General features: G+C 36.2%; 4 protein-coding genes across 5 annotated transcripts in view; 3 read left to right on the plus strand and 1 right to left on the minus strand.

Annotated features, from left to right (window-relative positions):
- LOC132191317 (protein PHOTOPERIOD-INDEPENDENT EARLY FLOWERING 1) overlaps positions 1-3,080 on the plus strand; it is a 22,827-nt gene extending 19,747 nt beyond the window's left edge. The window contains exons 19-21 of the mRNA XM_059606266.1: positions 150-936; positions 1,149-1,684; positions 2,177-3,080. Of these exons, the coding sequence (XP_059462249.1) occupies positions 150-936; positions 1,149-1,684; positions 2,177-2,624 (1,771 nt within the window). The 3' untranslated portion in view covers positions 2,625-3,080. The remainder of the gene's footprint in view (positions 1-149; positions 937-1,148; positions 1,685-2,176) is intronic.
- Positions 3,081-4,101: 1,021 nt separating this feature from the next.
- LOC132192245 (non-structural maintenance of chromosomes element 4 homolog A-like) lies at positions 4,102-8,033 on the plus strand. The gene is made up of 7 exons (XM_059607521.1): positions 4,102-4,464; positions 4,905-4,985; positions 6,090-6,342; positions 6,456-6,546; positions 6,893-7,109; positions 7,227-7,318; positions 7,489-8,033. Exons 1-7 carry the CDS (start codon positions 4,302-4,304, stop codon positions 7,771-7,773), a joined length of 1,182 nt encoding a protein of 393 aa, XP_059463504.1. The 5' UTR covers positions 4,102-4,301; the 3' UTR covers positions 7,774-8,033.
- A 1,294-nt stretch (positions 8,034-9,327) lies between these two features.
- On the minus strand, positions 9,328-14,403 carry LOC132192133 (enoyl-[acyl-carrier-protein] reductase [NADH], chloroplastic-like). 2 transcript variants are annotated; one of them, XM_059607370.1, is made up of 13 exons: positions 14,302-14,403; positions 13,087-13,401; positions 12,364-12,473; positions 12,194-12,249; positions 12,005-12,089; positions 11,869-11,916; positions 11,126-11,200; positions 10,932-11,043; positions 10,735-10,786; positions 10,602-10,653; positions 10,428-10,485; positions 9,900-9,998; positions 9,328-9,651 (listed from the first exon to the last, which is right to left on the minus strand). In XM_059607370.1, exons 2-13 carry the CDS (start codon positions 13,361-13,363, stop codon positions 9,500-9,502), a joined length of 1,176 nt encoding a protein of 391 aa, XP_059463353.1. In that variant the 5' UTR covers positions 13,364-13,401; positions 14,302-14,403; the 3' UTR covers positions 9,328-9,499. The 2 variants fall into 2 exon arrangements, with proteins under 2 accessions (XP_059463353.1, XP_059463354.1); XM_059607371.1 differs by having other exon boundaries at positions 13,087-13,414; positions 14,302-14,401.
- A 1,849-nt stretch (positions 14,404-16,252) lies between these two features.
- LOC132161843 (zinc finger CCCH domain-containing protein 14-like) lies at positions 16,253-20,518 on the plus strand. Its single transcript, XM_059572045.1, has 3 exons — positions 16,253-16,558; positions 17,309-17,363; positions 19,649-20,518. Exons 1-3 carry the CDS (start codon positions 16,486-16,488, stop codon positions 20,394-20,396), a joined length of 876 nt encoding a protein of 291 aa, XP_059428028.1. The 5' UTR covers positions 16,253-16,485; the 3' UTR covers positions 20,397-20,518.
- The last annotated feature ends 1,030 nt before the right edge of the window (positions 20,519-21,548 follow it).

Genomic DNA, 21,548 nt, shown 5'->3' on the forward strand with positions numbered 1-21,548 from the left:
AAAAAGGAAGAAGAATGTCTACCAGAAAATAAGGCATGAAAATTTGATCATTTTGTTGTAGTATCCTTAATGTCGGAATGTGAATGGTCCTTTTTTGGTATTGGTTATTGGTATTTGATGTTCAATGTCTAATCTATTTCTGTTTGCAGGAATGTAATGTCAAGTGATCCTAAACCCAAGTCTAAAAAGAAGCCGAAGAAAGCCAAGTTCAAATCTCTGAAGAAAGGATCTTTAGCGTCTGAATTGAAACCTGTGAAGAACGAGGCACCAACAGAACCTATGTCAACAGATGATGAGATTAATTTTCATGAGAATTTCACCTCTTCAGATATTGTCTCACCAATTTCAAGTGTGCAGAAAAAACGTAAAAAGGCTGAATCTACACTGGATGTTGAAGACGAGAAGACTTCGAAAAAGAAGTCTAAGAAACTCAAGAAGCCTCGCCCTGAAAAATGTTCTTTAGATTTAGATTCAAACTTGTCAGGTGTGCAGCATGATGAACCTATAGATTCAAAACCATGTGAGAGTGTGGTGGAAATTGAGCAAAGACCAGCAAGCAGGAGCAGGATGGGAGGAAAAGTATCCATTACTACCATGCCGGTAAAGCGGGTTTTAATGATAAAACCAGAGAAACTAAAGAAGGCAAACATTTGGTCAAGGGAGTGTGTTCCGTCTGCTGATTTTTGGTTGCCACAGGAGGACGCAATATTATGTGCTGTTGTACATGAATATGGCCCTCATTGGAGCTTGGTTAGTGAGATTCTGTATGGGATGGCTGCCGGTGGGTATTATCGGGGAAGATATCGCCATCCTGTTCATTGTTGTGAGAGGTTTAGAGAACTCATCCAGAGATATGTTTTGTCTGCACCTGACAATCCTAATATTGAAAAGGTCAGCAATACAGGCTCTGGAAAGGCTCTTCTCAAAGTAACAGAGGTAGGCATAAAAATTCATAAAAATTTCAAACTTGTCGTGAACTTACTGCATCGCACATCTGCAGACTGCAGTGTTGACTTTATGTCAATTATTTACTAGTTGGTTCACTGCAAACAAAACAAATAGAATAAGTTTGATAATACTAATTAGAAATTTTTTTGTGATAAAGATTTAATAAGGAAACCTTGGTTGTCAATTTTCTTTTCTGGCAGGATAACATTCAAATGCTTTTGGATGTCGCTGCTGAACAGCCAGATAGAGAGTTACTCCTTCAGAAGCACTTTACTGCCCTGCTTTCTTCTGTCTGGAAGGTGACAACACGTGTTGATCGCAGGCTAAGCATCTCATCACCTCGAAATGGTCTCCACCTTGGTGGAAGGTTCTTTACTTCTTCTGTTAGCCGGATTTCTCAGAATTTCATGCAGGGACATGCAGAAAGGATTAAATTCACTAATTTAGGACAGAGTAGCAAGATGCTAGCAGCGGCACTCCATGATGCCCATCATAGAAGACAAGATGAAGATGAGAGAGTTTCATTTCCCAACCAGGGAGATGACACTTCAGCCGGAACTGAACAATTAGAGATAACACTGGAATTCCAGAAAGAAATGGTTGATGCCGTGGTTCCTTTGCCATCTGTTATAAGTTTATCAATATTTGGGGCAGATCCTCCTCCGTCTGTAAGCAAGGATTCTGGAGAAGATCGTCATCTTAAGGCTTTCCGAAATATGGCTGAGAAGCGTTTCAGGTATGGCCTGATGCAACCATGTGGTTTACTTGTTTCATAACTTAGATTTGCCAACAACCGTTTATAATCAAAATTCCCTCTTATGACAAAATTGACCAGAATTTATTTCTTATCCATAAAATTTGTTGTCTTTAAACTGAAATATTGTCCTTTTCGTTTACTAATCAATATAGAAATTTCTTGTAGTAGTTCGCTAGGTAAGAAATTTGTTTGGTCCACAAGTTCTTGTGGAGAATTAGCTATTGAAATTCAGCATTTGCTCATTTGGCCTTTGATAGTGGAATTGTCCCCTTCACCTCTTCATTGTGTGTAATCATGGTTTCATTCCTTCGGGGGTATCTTGGACACACCTAATTTTTTTTTGGCAACACCATTTGGAGATAGAAACCCGATAGGTCATTTTAAGTCATTGAGGCAAAAGATTATGAACTGTTATATGTGTGGCAAAAAATATGCTGCGGTTGCTAATAGAGTTTACTTCCTTCTTCTCAGGACTTCTGCAAGAGCTTGTGTTGAAGATAGTCTGGGATGGGCATCCTCTGTCTTCCCAACAAATGACGTCAGGTCTAGATCAGCGTCAAAGTTACCATTACTGGGGAAGCACAAGCTTTCCATCTCTGACTCGATAAAGCCTTCTAAATCAAAGTTCAAAAGAACTTCAATGGAACATGGCGAGATGTCCGACCATACTGCTGAGCCACTGCTGGGACCATTGCCAGCAGTTGCACTGAAGGATTCTAATATAAGGTTTGACTTGACTCAACCTCTCATCCCGGATGTTGGGATTGACAATGTGGAAGGTATTTTACCTTCTAGCATCGATACGGGGCTTTTAATGGAAATGGGGAGTTTTGAAGTGGTCCCACATGACTATGTTCCTGGCTTAATCTCTGGCCTGGATGATTATCCATTATTGTTAGAATATACTGACATTGGCTAGGGTTCATCTCGGAGCATGAACCAGAAGAAATCATGACTTGGACCTCATTATTATTGGAGACCAGTGATCTTAGTGGAATCCCAGTCGGTGAATTACTGACCATCAATTCTGGGCGTTATTACTGTGCCTTCGGCGGCGTGTGGTACGTTGGAAGCACCTTTTTTTTTTAATATTTATTATTAAAATTAAAAAAAAAAAAAAATCAAGAGCGATTTAGCATGTCTGCCTGCACACACGGAAGTTATGTTTTTGCAGGGGGGGAATGGAAGCAGCAGCCTGTAGGAGGGGATCTTGGATAGGGAGTACATAATGTAACATAAAAAGTTTTGTTTTGCTAGTTAGTTTCAATTTCTTGTTGGGGAATCTGTGCAAATTTTGTTGGGGTTTCAATTGAAATGTTTCTGCGCGCACATTTTCCCCTGGAAAAGTCATTAATGAAAATAGAAAGTTGGTACAGCTTTGAAATCTCTCCCCTGTGCATGACATGTTTATGCATGACTGGGGTCGCATCTTTCTTAAAATAATGGTTGTGTTAACACTGTAAGAGGAAGGATCCTCCAATTGCATGGATCCCTGTTCTGCTAAACACATGCTTATGCATGTTGAGCGAGCATCCTTGCTATACAATAGCGGGGATTGAGATTCATGCATTACTTTTTTTTTGCTGGCGATTCATTTTAAATGAATTGTTCAGATTATGACTAGAAAGCCAATATAGAAAAAAAGTGACTGTTTGAAGGTATTTTTTGAGAGGTGGCTGAAGCACCCCTCAAGCCGGCTCAAGGGCATGGGGTGGTTTGGCCACCCACTTTGGAGTTACAACTATCTCACTTGGAGGGGCTTTAAGGGTGGTGCGACTATTTTTTAATCATTATTACCATATATCTTACGTCTCAGCTAACACAAATTTGATTGGATGATCTTTCTGTTCGGGTTTGGCGAGGTGGTTTTTGGTCTTTTAAGTTTGGGCTGATAGGCCTGTGAACGTTGTTACAGCCTAATATACTCAAAATGTGCGCCTTAAAATTTGGTTAAAGCCCATTAACATGTTGTGGCCCAGTTAAAGAAAAAAAATCAGCTACCATCACAATCCACTCCTCAGAAACCGCCTTACACCGCGGCACAACATTGCTAAAAATTGGCATGAAACACGGATGAGAGTGTATAGGAAATTCAATTAAAAATTAATTAAAACCACCACGTCATCATTATAAAATTACCAAAAGTCTCTTTTCTTCCCCCACTTCATAGGAACGGTTAGGTTAGTGAAAGACGACAAGTTCCTTAAGGTACAAGGATCCCTCACCTGTGGAATTACACTTTTACCCTCTAATTTTAGTTTGTTTCTTCCTCGAAACTCAAACTGCGTCAAATTCTAGCCGTTCATTTCTTTGATCGCCGACCCATGAACGGTACAAAAATATAACCCCCCCCTCCCAGAAAAAAAAAAAACACATATATATAATATATACAGCCGTGAAGAGCGAGAGCGAGAGAAAGAGAGATGCTATGACGAGGGAAAGCGACTCTTCAAATTCTCATTCTAGGGTTTTTGTTTTATATATTCGTGTATTTGAATTTTTAGAATTTGAATTTAGGGTTTACTGTTGAACACCGCTCTCTGCTCTGAATTTTCCCGAGAAAGTGACAGAACTCCAAAATCTAAAAGCAACGGTTATGATCATGAAACGCGAATTGGGCAGCACTAACAGTAGCAGTACCCCCAGTGAGGGAGTTGACGAAGCCTGTGAAGCAGGCTCCAGCGACTCTGGACCTCGGGGCGTCGCTGACCGCCGAATCCTTCGCTCTCGGTACCTCGCCGTGAAAAGCCGCATTGGTGGTATATTTCGATTCGTATATATTTATTTATTGCCTTTTTATGGTCTCCATTTGTGTGATTTTTGGTTTTGGCGCAGGTTGGCGCCATTGGGGTTTGGTCAAATCGAATTTTGAGTTTTGTGGAGTTTTTATTTTTATATTTTATGTTTTCTCGGTTCTTGTAAAATGAGTAATTTGATTAAGGATTAAGCATCTAAACCAAGTATGTTTATTTTAGTTTTCTTGGACTCCAAGAAATAGAAAAGGTTAAGATTTATATAGTCAATTAGCTTTAAAGATGGCGCAGATTGCACTGATCGGATTCCGATTTATCTTTGATTATGGCCTCGAACAAGTTGCTCCATTTGAATACTTTCTCTTTTAATTTCTACGAGAAAAGGTTTAGGTTTTACCTTTTGGTTTTTTTATGCTGAATAGTGTTTTTGTGTAATGGTTATGCAGATGAAAGCGATGATATGATAAGAGTAGATTCTGATAAGTTTCAGTCAATCATCGATGAAGTGGAAAGCTTGCATAATCTCGGTATCCTCCCTAATATTTTGTATCTTTTTTTTTATTTTTTGTTTATTTTTAATTTATTTAATTTATTTTTTATTTCTTCCTTTTAATTGTATATTACCCAGTTGTTTAGCCAATAAGCTGTAGTTCAATTGACACACACTTGCACATATAAATTGTGTGGAATGTGAAGTTGCGAGTTAAAGACCCTTTGGGTGCTTGTGTAAGTTATCAATCATGAGAAGAAATTCACACAACTCTTTATCTTTGCCAATGCTTCATTGGGGCCACTTCTATTGATTTCTATTTTGTTGCTTAATTCAGAAAGTGTGGCATGTTTGGTGGCCAAAATTAAAACCTGTTTTAAAACCCCAAAAAAAGGGTGAAACATGCAAGTGGGGTTGGGTGGGTAATGGTATTGGTTTTGGAGGTTGGATGTTGTGCTGGTAATCACAAGTTTGTAGTACTAGAAGTAGTGGTAAAGTGAAATGAAAGAGAGCAGATGACGAGGAGGTGGTGGTGGTCTGATTGCAAGTGTGCTTCAAGTAATGGCCTGATGCAGTATAGTTTTTGTTCATTAAAAGCTTTATACCCTTTCCTGGTTTTTGCTCTTATAAAAAATGTGCCATGTTTGTTAAACTTTTTGTTTTTTGTTCTCAAAACCAAAACATTAACAAACAATAAAAAACACTCATAAAAACACAAAAACAGTTTTCACCTTTATGTCACATCAAATATATATATATAAAACCCAAAACACATTAACAAACATACCCGTATTATTTGTTCAGTTTTGAACATTGCACAAAAAACATGCATATTCTATGAGATTTTTTTGGTTGTGTGGAAGTGCTATGAAAAATGCATTTGAACGAGCTTTGAGTGCATTCAAAATACTCCTAGATTGGTTTCTTTAGATCTTGTTCTGAACAATGCTTGTCTAGTATCACAATAATTATCATTTTATATCCTTGCATACTGAACAATTTTCCCCATTTAAGTTATCTTTTGAATTATGGGGTTGATTGTTTTCTTCCAAATTTATTGCTTCTATGTTATTTACTTATAATAAGAATGTCAACTTTGGGGTTTTGATTTTGCCCTCTTTTTTCGGATATGACATTTCAGTACAAAAACCAAGAGAACAAGTTGCTGATGCAGAGGCTCTTTTGGATATTGCAAACAGATTGGTATCTTCTGTCAAGACACATAACAGTGAAGGAATAACACCTTCAGATTTTGTAACATGTCTTCTCAGAGACTTTGGGCAGCAAAGTGAACTGGGTGGTAGCACAGAGGGTTCCAGGAATACTATATTCTGGAAGGATATTGGTGTTGCAGTCTCACATGTTTTCAGGAGATGTCCAGGATGCTGTACTATGTAATAAATATAGAATTATTTTTCTTTTTAATATATTCTTTGTTCTAAATCTCTCGGATAGTTCTATCTGGGAAAAATGAATAATCATATTTTTGTCATTGTTCTTCTTTCAGGATTGGGCCCATGAACACTGAGCTGAAGCAACGGAAGAGTTTTGTCCGTAGAAAACATGTGAGACCCACAGAGAGTGCTCGACCTGAAGAGGTATGCATTCTTCATCTAGATGCAGTCTTTCTTTTATTCAAGAACCTAATGATTGAAGGATTTGTTTATGTAAAGATCCTCGAGAAGTATACCCTTTGTCCCCCCTCTTTTCTGTGGTTCGCCACATTATAACTGTTATGATGCGACAGGGCTTCTATTACAGTAGAAAAGATTTTTCTTTCTTCTATTTTGATAAGGGGAAGAGACATTTTCATTCTCAATAAAATAACATGCTTCACTTCCTTTTCCTGGTTGGCAACTGTTATGTCTACATAAGATGATTTGTGTTTACTTTTTCCCACCTTGGAACTCTGACAGTTACTTAAACTTCCCTCTATCTGTGCAGTTTGATGATGCTGTTGCACAAGAGAGAACAGATACTGATAAAAATATGTCAACTATGTTTGATATCTTGAGGAAGAATAGAAGTGTCAGGCTCGAAAATCTTGTATTGAACAGAAACTCTTTTGCACAGACAGTTGAGAATTTATTTGCCTTAACATTTCTGGTTAAAGATGGGCGGGCTGAGATAAAAGTCAATGAGAAAGGCTGTCATTTTGTTTGTAAGATCCTGTTCAAATGCCACATTTTGGTGTCTGTTTGTCAGCTTAATTTCTTTTTCTTTTCGTATTCATCTCTTGCTTCCCCCCTCCCCGCCTTTGTTTTTTTGTTCATGTCAGCACCAAGGAATGCTCCTTCTGCAAGTGCTGTTGCCAAAGGCGATGCTGCTTTCAGCCACTTTGTTTTCAGATTAGATTTTAAGGATTGGAAGGTAATTGGACTTTAGATCTCTATACTACCTTTCATAATTACTCTAGGAACATTTATTTCGAACGTGTTTCTGGGATAAGCAAACATAAAAGCATTATGTAATTTCCAATTGCTGGTATTATTGTTTTTGGTAAGTTGTTTTATATGAACCTGTGCCTCTGGAATTTACAGTTGATGACTTGTTCTGTTGGGGTTGGGGAAGAGCTGATGCCGCACAGGAATCAAGCAAACATATCAAGCAATTCCGAAGTAGATCCACCATCTGGAGAATCTCAAGCACCAGTCTCTACAACACCTATATGGAAGTTGTGCAGGAATCGTGGCCTGGTTTTACAAGAACAGTCAGTTGTGGAAGACTCACCGCAAGGCGACCATGTTGAAGAAAAAACTGCTGCGATTCGAAAGAAGCGTAGGACTTTAAAATGGTCGGATGCAGAATTTTCAGTAGCATCATAACTTTTTTCTAGCTGAAAGTTAGGATTTGCTTGTAAATTTGTTTTTTCGATAAGTAATTAACCCAAGGGAAGGGAGAAAGGGAAGATTTTTCTTGTAACTTACAGTCATTTAGCTCTGTATATCATAGAAATATATGATCAATTCATTAGTTTGTATATCCTAGAAATATAATCATTCCGGTCCCTTCCCATGTGCTTGCCTCTGGCATATTTTGTGGGGTTCTTTTTTACACAATAAATTTTCAGTAGTCATTCTTTTTACCCTTGTTTCCTTATTTCGTTATACAGATTCATCAACATTTGATGCTTGTATCCGTTTGGCAAACCATTTCCTCCTTTTTTTTTTTACTGTTCACATCACGTTTCTTCCAAAAAAAATCATCATAAAAACATTTTTACTTTTTTCCACTTTTTATATCATATTATTCACTTTTTATTACTATTCAAAAAAAAAAATATCATTATAAAATAATTTTTATTTTTATTTTTATTATTATTTTTACTACTTTTCAATACAAAAAAAATTAAAATTTTATACCACATCGATTCACGTTAGCTGCGTAATCTAGGGCAAAAAGGTTTGCCCAAAAAGACAGATGTCGTTGAATTCATAGAATCTCCAACATGGCATCAAAAAAGCGGATGATTGGTTAAATTCTTACTCATCGATCTCTTTATTTCTTCTTCTATTTGCCATGACTCTCTCTCTCTCTCTGTTCACTTAAATGTAGGTCAAACTGAACCTACCTCCCCATTGTAGCTGATAGTAGTTGTAGCAATCTTTGGTACTAAAAGTGCTCATAACATGGCCGTTACCTTTAAGTTTATCCATGACACAGTATTAGTTGTTGCCAATGAAGAAACTTACCTTCATCCTACCATTGCCTACCCTTTTGCGGGTGTATTTTTTTTTTTTTTTGAATGAGTGCTTTTTGGCAATTCCCTATATTGATAGCCCAGTGAGTTTTATGTCACGTTCTGTTTCATCCATAGCAGTCTCCTTTTTTTTTTTGAAAACCCGAAAAGACAACACATGAGCAGAGGGTGCATGTCACACCCAGTTGCTTCACAAAAATTGAAGCAGTACATCAACCCATGAGCCGTACACTTTTTGTTTTAGTACACGCACTAATATTTCAAACACCCACATTTGGATCTTCTCTAGTCCGGTTCTGGTTAAAGTAGGGGCAAAAGTTTTTTTTTTTTGGACAATTCTACCCCTATGCTAAAGAGAACCAGCACCCCTCCAGTCCAAATGGACTGGAAAGGATCCCAGTCCCAATTTGACAATTCACCGTTAACAAAAGGACACAATGTCGGTGCAAAAAAAAAGAGAAGGGATTAACATATGGCGTTGTCAAACATTTCCCTTTTAGCAAAGTTCATAATATTATTCTTCATATTCATTTATCACACTTATTTTACACTAGTTGATTTGACATATTTTGATTTGACATATTTCAAGTAACTTTTAATGTCATATACTTAAAACACACCTCATGGATGTGAAGATTAGCTTATAAGTAATCATGGAAACTAACGAAAAGAACCCATGACACAAATGAATTCCAAATTTGTGGCTTGTCATCGAAATAAGTCATTCTAAAATGAAACAGAATAACATACAAGAAGTAAGAAAACAACTGTTGTTTTAGATGGATCAAAATTTTCAATAGAAACCACCATTGGATACATTTAACACAACTTTGTAATCTCAATCTCTAGCTCTAGTTACCTTTGGGAATATCTAAGTTCTCAAATATTGGGCTGTCGACTCCAACTCCCATTGCATTTAGACCATTGTCAACATACACAACAGCACCTGTGATAGCTGAAGCCAATGGAGAAGCCAGGAAGGCTGCGGCATTCCCAACCTCCTCTGTTCCATTTATGTTTCAGGGTCAGTAGTTACAATGTAAAACATAAAAGAGACTGCCAGAAAAGTTGCATCTTTATTGGAAAAAAATCACAACAGGCTAAAGTGATACTGACTACAAACTAGGATAATCTTTTCAATTCTAAAACTTTCTTGAACTGTGCTTTCTTGTTATGCAGAAAGTAGCTAGTAATGATTGTTTTAAAACAGAACCACTTGTAGACAAAGCCGTGGAGAAGTTTATGACTCACCTGCGGATAATTCTTTCTGTAGGGGAGCATTGGCCGAGGAGTAATCAATCATCATATCAATAAAACCAATTGCTTTTGCAGCACGACTTCTTAATGGACCTGAAAATATTATTGTTTGTTAGAAAAAAAGTTTGAGGAAATATATTCTATCTAAGAAAAATTAATTTATCTAGTGGAATTTTATAATCTGAATTTGCCTCTATCGAAGTCAAAGATAATCTTAACACCAAAATTTGATTTTAAGGCCATCACAGGCCAGGGTACAAAACTGAGATTGCATCATCTTATAAAGGAATGCTAAATGTCTTCTTGGAGAGATCTTCATAAAACTCATTAAATCATATTATCTTTTACTTGGAATACAGAGGAAAGATGAATACATCATCCCTAGGCCTCATTTCAGATGGCACACCCATAGCAAAATGTTACTCCGGCACCAGGACAGTAACTAGACCATGAAGTGACAAGGATGATTATGCTCATGTTTTAAGTGAGAATATGATTGTCAATACAAAGTAAATACAATACCAGCAGATATTGTGTTGACTCTGACTTTGTGTTTTCTTCCAGCTTCAAAAGCCAGCACCTGAATCAAGCACAAAAGTTGATAGATGTTATGCTCCTCATCACAAACATGAGAAGAACCTGAAAGACATCAAATAAAAATAGCAAATAAATAAATTAATTAAAAATATGACTTACACGTGTGTCACTCTCCAGAGCAGCCTTTGCCGAGCTCATGCCTCCACCATATCTGCATGTAGAACAGTCAAAATGAAAAAAATTTGTTCCTTAGTGAATCACACACCAATGTTCAAAATGCACAAGGACATACCCTGGAATGATCCTTTCAGAAGCAATGTATGTTAGGGAAATTGAAGCGCCGCCTGTAAAATCAGCACCCAAGATTAAATTCCAGCAACACTTGGGAAAATGGGGATGAAGAGAAAAGGTGGGATGGGGAGGGGAAGAAAAGAACATTAAGATAAAAATTAAAGAAAAGCAACAGAAGAAATGAAGTTAGAAATGTGCCTGGATTCATTATTGGAACAAAATGCTTGAGTAAAGAAACAAACGAATAACTAGATGCGGAGACAGCTGCAAGGTATCCGTTCCTTGAAGTCTCCAAGAGAGGTTTGCTAACCTGAACTTGAAAAGATAACTACTTAATTACCATTAAGATCTTGAAAGAACAGCATAAAAGGATAAAGTGTCGAACACAACACCTCTGGCCCATTGGCAAGTGAGTGCACAAGGATGTCAAGGCTCCCAAAATCCTGTTTCACAGCTTCAACAACTTCCTGCAAAACATTAGAACCAATTTGGTTAACAGTGTTCAGTAGGGTCATTTATCCCAACTGTATGTCTTTTCCGGTAAAGAGACCTTTAGTTCCTTAGCAGAGGAAAATGAAAGGAACATGACAAGAATTTCACATCTCAAGGTTTGCAATTGGACGTGAAGTTCAATGATCGGCAAAATCAGGATTGGAAGTTAATGAAACAAATGCAAATTGATCAGTAATAGGAATGAGTTACACTAAACCCATTTTCTATGTAAAGGAAAAGAAATTTGACCATGGGGCGACTTAAGTTCGGTACTTGATTAATAATGTCGTTGTCTCCCAAAGTAGAGAACAAAACATTTGTAATTAGATCAAGTCAGAGGCACTGTTGCAAGTTGGTTTGCTTGATTTGAAACTAATGGATGCACCAAGCAAGTATAATGAATCTGGGCAAGGCTGAGAGACACGATGTTGAGATACACCTTTGTTTCTAAGTTGTGTTTAGAAAATCATTTACAGACATGAGAATTTATAAGGCAACTCCGTATTCTGAGATAGTTCATCACACCTAACGCCCACGTCACTAGGGGATTTTAACCTAGTAATATTTAATGTAAGTGGAATTAAATTTTAATTCACTAATGACAACTTCGATTAAAGAGTGACTATTTTGCAACAAATGATACCTGAACGGTCCAATTTGAGGATCCTGAATAACGTTTGTTTGCTTTTACCTGCATAAAGTCACCAAGAATATCAGAAAGATTACAATTTGACATTATGCAGATTATTCCAGAAACTATATGTAAAGCTTTTTATTACATCCTCAGGAACATCTTCAGGATTGTCATAGACTGCATCCAATGGATACACTTTAGTAATTTCCATAAGAGACCCATCTGGTAATCTGAAAAATCATATTTCATTTAGCAGTTAGCAAAGACTTGGAGAAAGAACAGTGAACATAAATTGATTTACTCATACTGCAAAAAACACAAAATCTGCACTTACTTGCGTGATTCGTCAAATTTCCCACGCCGTAAACTGGATTCGAAAATATTCAGTGTCTACAAAAAACAAAAGTTTACATTGGAAATTCCACAATCTTGTCAGTACTATAGACTCTAGAATCATATATAAGATTTAGTTAGATTAATCTTATGATAGATCAATTTACATACTGGCACCCATGTACCAACAAGAATTTCAGCACCCGCAGCAGCGAGAGATTTTGCTATTGCCCATCCATATCCATTGTCATCAGAAACACCAGCGATAAATGCTCTCTTACCTGCTAACATTTGTCCCAGTGTTAGATATAGTGGCAGGTGTTTTGTGCTCATACTGTTTGAACAAGTATCATGCAACTTGGCAGACTGCGCAAGTTTACAATGACGTTCATTCCTACCACGCAATATCCCAATCATTTTTTATGCTCTACTTATTTGGGTTTATTTGATATGCATGACAGAACCTTGGATAAGAAACTAAATGGGGGCTGGGTTAACGTAGTTATCTTTTCAGGTCAATGAATAAAACCACATAGAAAAGAAGAGAAAGATATTCACCCTAATCTATACAACTATGCCCAAATTGAAACTATGAGGTTAAATACCATCTTACGAGCAATACATCTAAGCTTCCGGGTAAAACCTGCCTTAACTTGCAGTATCAATAGCATGAAAACAAAAAAAAAAAAAAAAAGGAGGAAATTAGTCTGGGAAGCTGCTCTTGGTAATTTCATATTTCTTATTTTTGGTTTGTATGTCATTTGATATAGGGAAACCAGTGAAGGGGCTAATGAGCAACTGCCATAGTGATGAAAGAAAAGACCAAAGGATGATATTGGCATCTCATAATGAAAGGAATTCTGATACAATTAGGAAAAGAGATAGATGTCGGACCTCTCAAATCAATAGGCAATCCTGACAGAGGCTTGCTCTCATCAGCACCGGACATTGCTCTTGTAATGACCTTTCGGGATTTTACATGTCCTGATGTGAAGCTCTGGAAGAGTGGCTGCCTTGATGAGATGTGAGAAGAGCTTGTAAGCCTTGTCCAAGATGACTCTTTAGACTGGGTACTGAGATTTGCTGTGCATGTCATAATTCTTTTGTGGGATGAAGATATGCAAGGATTAGTTGTGGTCATAAACACAGCAGGAGTTGCAGTTACAGCCATTTTCAATCACTTCGACCTCCAGATATCAGAACAAAATTCTGCAAGATTAGACTTATGTAATCAACAAATAAGATTTTCCTTGTTAGATGGTATGTCTGTATCAGGCTATTTTCAACATCCTCAGCATAAAAAGTAAATAATGCCTATGTTTTTTGTTTTTTTTCAGAAGTTCCTACATATTAACGGATCAACATACTGGGTTGCAAAAACAGGTATTACTCAGTCCAAAACAGGATGTAAAGACACATAATATTTGAATTTACCTCTGAAATATAGGCCAAAATTAAATATCTCAGAATGAAGAAAAGTTTACTATGGCGTTCCTTTTCCTTATGTAAAACTTAGCAGCATTAATGCGACCAAGAAAATGGTGCAGATGTTTAGAATCATTGACAAAATCATGCTCGTTCCGGTAAAGATTATTTTAGTATCTTTTTTGGTCACAGACTCACACGTTGGTCGGCAATAAAACGTAGCATATCAAACCTAAACTAACAGTCAACCTGTCAACTACACTAATTGCAACTATTAAGTTAAGTTGAGATTAGTTTCTGGAAAGCAAAAAATACAGAAAATGATATCCAAGATTACCCAGAAAATGAATACAAAAGTCAAAAGAGATTAGTTTCTTTTCTTTTCTTTCATGAACTTTCCGAGCAACCAAACAGGAATAAAAAATCATCTAGTTTCTCTCTACAACTTTCCAAAACGTAAACAAAATCAGCATTTCATTCAAGAGAATCAGAAACATAAAAAAAAAAAGCAAATCAAATCCAAAACTGTGAGAAACACAAATGCGAAATCAACCCACATCTAAGGTGCCTAAATCCAACCGCATTAAGCAACAGTCAGAGCATAACAACTCAATAGGACCCGGATTTTGGTCCCAACATTCACTGAGAAAATCATATACATTCATAGAAAGATCCGAAACACACCTTAGCAGCTATGATGATTGTGATGCCGAGACTTCAGCGAGAAAGAAGGGTGGCTGGGAGAGAAGGACTGTGTTTATATGTGTGTGTTTTTGAGTGTGGGTTTCGATGAAACCAAAGCTGTGTTTTTTTTGTTTGATGGTTGTTGGTGACGGTTGGGAACTTTGGAATTGCCGAGTAAAGAGACTGAGGTAGCGAGACGGTTATACCCCTGTTTGACACGTTGCAAACCTTTTTTTTTTTTTTTTTGGCAAATTTATAGCCAAATTAATTACCATATTCCCTATGATTTTTTATTATTATTATGTAAAATTCAGGAAAATCACTAGTCATATTTACGTTATCGATTCAAAATAATTAGTCATTCTAAAATAATTAATCAATTTGGAGCTTGCTATTAATTACTTATAAAGTTCAATTTCACAAAGTAAGTAAGCAATATGATACTTAGCACACATGGGCATATCTTATAAACTATACACTCTACATAGATTACTTATCTCTTTTCAATATAAGATTGGAGTGTTAGACTGAAAATATAATTTACATTCAAAAAATTTTGAACTATTGATCTTTGGTTGCGTTTGAGATTGCAACTTTATACGCAAAAAGTGCGATTGTAAACAAAATTGCAGAAAATAAGTTGTTTGGAATTGCATTTTTAAAAAATTGCGTTTTGAAAATGCATATTTCTTCGTTTTCAAATAGCAGATAAGAGGGTACTTTTTTGAAAAACGTACAATTTTAAATACTAAAGTGAGATTTTAAAAGGTCAAACAACGATTTTATCAAACCCTTAGCTGGGTTTTTAAATGAGGATCGATATACATTGCAATCATGTCACCAATTGTGAAGACAGAAGCCTAATTAAATGAGGATGGATTAGAGGCAAGCGTGAAAAGGGAGAAATAAAGAGAATCCTGTTAATGTTTCCTCTTAAATATACTAACCGGATTCTTTTCATTTTAACATGCATGCCAAAAAAGGGAAGGAAATTTCATTTCTTCATTTTTCTCCCATTAGACAGAGAGGGAGACGCAGAGTGAAATGTACATAAAAAGAGAGATTTTATTTTTTTTATTTATTTATAATTATAATTTTATAATTCTTTTTATATTTTATATTTTATGTTTTAATATTTTTTTTATTTGAAAAGATATATGTCAAATTCTGATTGAGAATGATTCTTTGTCAAAATTTTAAACAAGTTGACATTAGTAGTTGAGTCATGATACAACTTACGCCGGCGTGCTTCAACAGTGAAGCACGCCAGGCTAAATTTAAATTTTTTTTTTTTTTCAAAAAAAATTAAAATAATAAAATAATAATAAAAAAATCACGGCCGGCGTGCTTCACTGTTGAAGCACGCCGGGCGTGCTCTATATCTTTATCCTTAGTAGTTATTTGTTATTTATGTTACACATAGAGTATTAAGTATTTTTTAAATCTTAAATGAAGCTTATTACAGATTAGTGTAATTGCAAACACTGATTTTATATTTAAATAATAATATTTAATAAATTATTATATAATTATCGTACAACTAAAATGAGGTGTCCCTAAAATCCAGATACTTAAATTATATTACATTTGCATACGAATCTATTAAATAATAATACTTTTACTATAGTGGCTCGTGCAAACTCAATGGGCTTTCAAGATGGGCCGGGCCAGCACAACCGGCTCCCAAGAAAAAGGCCGAAAATATTACGAACTTGTACTAGCTTCCTTAAAAACAGTAGTAAATTTCACCTCACGTCAGCGCACGTGACATAGCCTAATTCGTTTTTTTACCGAACCTCGCGGAATCTGAAGCTGCAAATTGCAATCAATCCCTCCGTAAACCAAATTATGAAAGAAATTACCAGCACACAAAGACAGATTAATTTTTGCCAGTGGTTAATAAAAGTTAAAAATAAATAATAATTATAAATAGCCGTTTTATTAATTAATATCCCACTCCCGACCTTCCCACTTTCTCTTTTGGCAAGCCCACCAAGCCAAGCTTCTTCTCCGCCACAAAAACCCTCGTCTAGGGTTAGCGTTAGGGTAGGGTGGTTTTTGCTCGTTAGTTCAACCGTTTTTGCTTGGGGTTGTGGCTTCTTTGTGGTTTCTTTGTGGTTCTTGAAGTGTTCTCTGTGGACTTTCGAATTGTTGTGTCTGGATCTGGATCTGTGAGGTTCACCGATGGATACTCGTAAGAGAGGGAGGCCTGAAGCTGGGTTGAACGCTAATGGCGGCTTCAAGAAGTCCAAGCAAGGTTCTTGACGCTCTTTCTCTTCCTATTTTGGCTTTTTTTATGTGCTGGTTGTGCTTCTGGTTTGTTATGCATTTGCTACTCTGTTTGGTTGATGAGAAACTCTTCTGGGGTAGTAATGATTTCTTTGTCTTCGTGCGCTAAGCTGCTTAAAGTTTTTCAGTTAATTAGCTACATGTATGTGTAGCGGTATTTAAGAAGTTGGCAGCTATATTTGTGCGGGTTTTTACTTAAAAGATTGGCGTACAATTTTGTATGTATATATGGGGGCTATTTATACAAATAAAAATTTGTAAGTTAATCGTGTTTACCAACAAAACAAATCCGGTTAAAACTCATTTGGGATTTTGAGTTTTTCAAGACTGAAATAGCAAAACAGTGAGAAGAGAACTTCTTATGAACAACTTCCTCAATTATTGGAAAAATTGTCAACTAGGTCTTATTCTAGTTGATAATTACGGTTAGGCTGCCCTAAATTTTAAAGCACTAGCACTCCCTCTTTATTGAGGGTATTGGAAAGTTAAAACTACCTTTTCTCACCTTTAAAAAAAGAAAATTAATTTGCTTATTACCTTCATTTAACTTAACGAATGCTTTGTCATGGATTATTTGGACATTTGTTGTAGAAAGGAACTTTCTTTGTCAGTGAAATTTTACGGTATTAAGATTAATGAGTTTGAAATCTCCAGAACAATTAGAGGAAGAATCCAGAGGAATATTAACTGAGAAAAAGTAACTAATTTTTTGTAACAGAAATGGACTCAACTGGTGTAGGAAGCAAATCGAAGCCATGCACCAAGTTTTTCAGGTTCAAATCTTTTCTCATCTAAAGAAACTTTTTGAGATTAGTCTTATCTTCTAATGTTTTTAAATTTCTGTAAGAATGTAATTTATGATTGTACAAGATAAGAATTGTGAACCTTCACTAATGAACTGGGCATTCATAGCTTTTATACAGGTACATACTGTGCAGTCTAACAGAATAGCGCTGTTATTAATGACGTACAAAAGATAACCATTTGCCAGAATAAAGTTGGCATTAAGGAAGTTACATGGAAATTGATATTTTTTCTTGTAATTCATTTATACTGCTACCTTATAGCTAAATTGAAGTCCAAGAACTTCCCCACCAATCCGGTGGAAATAATCTAATGGTATTTCTCCATCTTTAAGTGGATTGTTACAGAAATTGAACCCACAAATTCCCTTGGTAAGATACACATTTTAATATGTTGAAGTGTGATAAATCGCTTTCAGGTATGTCAAAATAATCTATCATTCCATGCACAGCAAGACAAACATTTTTTTCATTAAATACGCCATGAAGATATGTCTATTGGTCTCTCATTTTTATTTTTTAAAGTAACCTTCAATACATTTTTTTCTCCCGCATTTCGGGATCTTTTTTCTTTATTTCTATGAGAAGAGAGAAGAATTAAAAAGGGGGGGGGGGGGGACAAGATCCGGCAGTCCTTTTCAGCAGCACTGTGTGCTAATATATTGGCTTTTCTTTCTCAGTATATATTCTTTTCTTTATGTGTTATGAATGTCTTGTGAGTAGCAGGTGTTTAAGTATTAATTAGATAATTAAATTCATGTTTTCTTACAAGCTTAAGTTTTTGGGATAAGTGGTAGTTTAATAGTAGGCAGCCCCTTTTTTTCCCAAATACTATTGTAACATTAAATTCACGAAAATAGATATGCTCAAATTATTAAAAACCTTGGGCTAAATTATCTCAGAAAAATAGGCTAAAAAGTTCATATGCACGTTGTGGATTTTTTTTTTCTTGTATTAATTGCTAGATATCTTTGTGTGGGGTACCTCTTGCATTATGTAATTTTTGTTTTTTCCATACATTTTCAGAGAGGGTTGTTGTCACTAGATCTGGATAACAATAGAACCTATATCTTCTGTTTTGTTAGTATCTTTTGTGGGTTGATTCTCAAAAAATACAATAAGGAATGGATTCCTTAAAAGAAGACAGAATCACATTTAGGAAGAAGAGGATTAGAATGGGGGAACTCACTATAATTTTGTATCAAGAAAGGAGATAGATTGTTTCCTGTGGTTTACTGAATTTCAAACCCTTTTGTCTTCTGAGAAAGTTGTGTGTGGCTCCCTAAGAGTAGTCGATGTTTCCTTTATATGCATAGATATCACATTATCCATGCTTAACTGCCTTCTGTTATCTGTATCTGTCCTAGAAGCCTAGCAAGGCATAACCATGTGCCTTTACCTAATTCTCTGTGCTGTCTTACTGTAAAGAAGTTCATCAATGAAGGTTAAGTCTTCATGGGGAAAATGCTACTTATCAAAAAAAAAAAAAAAAAAAAGGTCTTCATGGGGAAAATGCTGGACTAATCCTTTGGTTCTATTTTCTAGTGATATCAGTTATAGCGTCTTAGATCTATTCCATTTGACTCCCTGCCCGGTGAAACCAAGCTAGATGCAGTAACCTTCAATTTGTATTATATGAATAATTTTTTAGAATTTTCTCATCCACAGCATCCAAAGTTTTGTGATAATACTCCCTTGTAATAATCCTATCTTCTCTCCATAATCTAGAGATCTCTTCCTGATAGAGAATAGAAAACAATATCCATAATCTATCGATATGGCCTATGCTCGTACTTGACCCCTGTTTTTTCCTACAACAATCTGAAAACACAGAAAGGAAGTAGTGCACATAGATTGTGGTTTATTTACATTTGCAGCACTACTATTAGAACCTTGGTAGGCAACATAATATTTTAGGGAATAAGCTACCAACAGTATAGTTTGACATCTAATAAATTATGAAACTGCCTTAATAAAACTTTTTATTACTTATCAAAAAAAAAAAAAAAAAATTATGAAACTGTGACCCAACTTTTTTATTTTTTGTGGGCTTCTAGTCCAGTGGTAATTCTTGGCCTTACTTGTTTCAGTATCCAAAAAGTCAGTCGGATATAACAATATTGTGCATTATTGTGATGGGATTTGATCTTTACTTTGCTTCAGATGCAGTATCTTGCTATCAATTGTTTAGTGTGATCAGACTTGTGAAAAAAAAAAGTGTAGTGTGATCTGACATGCTATACTTTGAATTGCAGCACTGCCGGCTGTCCCTTTGGTGAGAGCTGCCACTTTCTGCATTTTGTTCCTGGTGGTTATAATGCTGTGGCCCAGATGATGAATCTTGCCCCGGCTGTTCCTGCAGCATCTAGAAACATGGCTGGGCCACCAGCCATTCCTAATGGCTCTACACCTTCAGTTAAAACTCGCATGTGCAACAAGTATAATACTGCTGAAGGCTGCAAATTTGGTGACAAATGCCATTTCGCTCATAATGAGTGGGAACTTGGTAAGCCTATCGCTCCATCCCATGAGGATCCGCGTGCCATGGGATCTATGCAAGGCCGTATGGGTGCTCGTATGGAGCCACCCCCACCAGGCCCTGCTGCTAGCTTTGGTGCCTCAGCTACTGCAAAAATCAGTGTTGATGCTTCCCTTGCTGGAGCCATCATCGGGAAGGGCGGTGTGAACTCCAAGCAGATATGTCGTCAGACAGGAGCCAAGCTTTCAATTCGAGAACACGAGTCTGATCCTAATCTAAGGAACATTGAACTTGAGGGGACTTTTGAACAGATCAAGGAAGCAAGTGCCATGGTGAGACAACTAACCGTGACCGTTTCAGTCTCTGGTCCTCCAAAATCCCATGGAATGCCTGGGGCAGCAGCTCCGCCAGGAAGCAACTATAAGACTAAGCTGTGTGAAAATTTTACTAAAGGATCCTGCACTTTTGGAGAAAGATGTCACTTTGCTCATGGTGGTGCTGAATTGCGCAAGGCAGGAGTTTGAAGAAGACTTAGTTTGTGGTTTTCCCTTAAGTAGTTCATGGAATTAGTTGTTATGAAGTGTTGTATTAGTGGGAGGTCTGTTTTGAATTGTCGTTATGCAATGCAACGTAGTGGATTTGATGAGGTTATGACGTCTGAGTTTTTGTGATTCTTGTCTAGGCTTTATTATTCATAATTGTCCTTCTAAAAGCAGATTTTTTTTTTTTTAATTTTTTTAATGTTAATGCTTAACGTGGTATTGTGACTTTATCTCCCCGCCAATACTACAACAATCTTCAATTATCTTGTGCTCCAAAGCTTCTGTTTGATGATTTCCCTACTCATGTAATAACAAGGTCCTATGATAAAGTTCCCTTTTCCCTCTCCCGCTTTGAATAAAAAATATTTTTAAAAAAGAAAGGTTTTCTTGCCCGCAGGATCCTTGGAATTAGACTCTTACCCAAAAAGAAAAGGATAGGAGTAAAAGAAAATATTTTAAATTGTAGGGAATCTTGATCCTCGATTATAATAGTTATGGGTTTCGGTGCAATCCAAAACAAATGGACGGTTTAAGAAATTCACAAAAAGATAGTAACATAATAATGATTGATCAATAAATATACCCGCACGAGTAGCTTGAATGAAAGCCTCAATTATGTTGTACCTTCGGGGATCTTGTGTTCAAGTCTGTACTATATATATATATATATATATATATATATATTAAAAAAAGCCCACAAACCATTGGTATCGCTTCAGTGTAGACTTGAACACATGACCCGTATATATATATAAATTATTTATTATTATTTTTTTTATATTTTATGTTTTAATATTTTTACTTGAAAAGATATATGTCAAATTCTAATTGAGAATGATGTGTATCTGTAAAAATTTTAAACAAGTTGACTTCAGAGTTATTTGTTATTTATGTTATGCATAAAGTGCAATTGCAAACTCTGATTTTATATTAAAATAATAATATTTAATAAATTTTTATATGACGAGCATACAATTAAAATGAAAATGATGTGGGAGGAGGGTTGGCCGTTTGGCTGCCTCCCTCCTCCCCTTGTTCTCCTCACTTCGGTGTTAGTTATTTACCTGATGTCCTAGTCTCGGTGCCTCCTTTCTTTCCCTTCCTTGCCGCTCATTTCCCCCTTTGTTTTTCTCT

This window comes from Corylus avellana, chromosome ca9, assembly GCF_901000735.1.
Source record: "Corylus avellana chromosome ca9, CavTom2PMs-1.0".
NCBI classification, from domain to species: domain Eukaryota; kingdom Viridiplantae; phylum Streptophyta; class Magnoliopsida; order Fagales; family Betulaceae; genus Corylus; species Corylus avellana.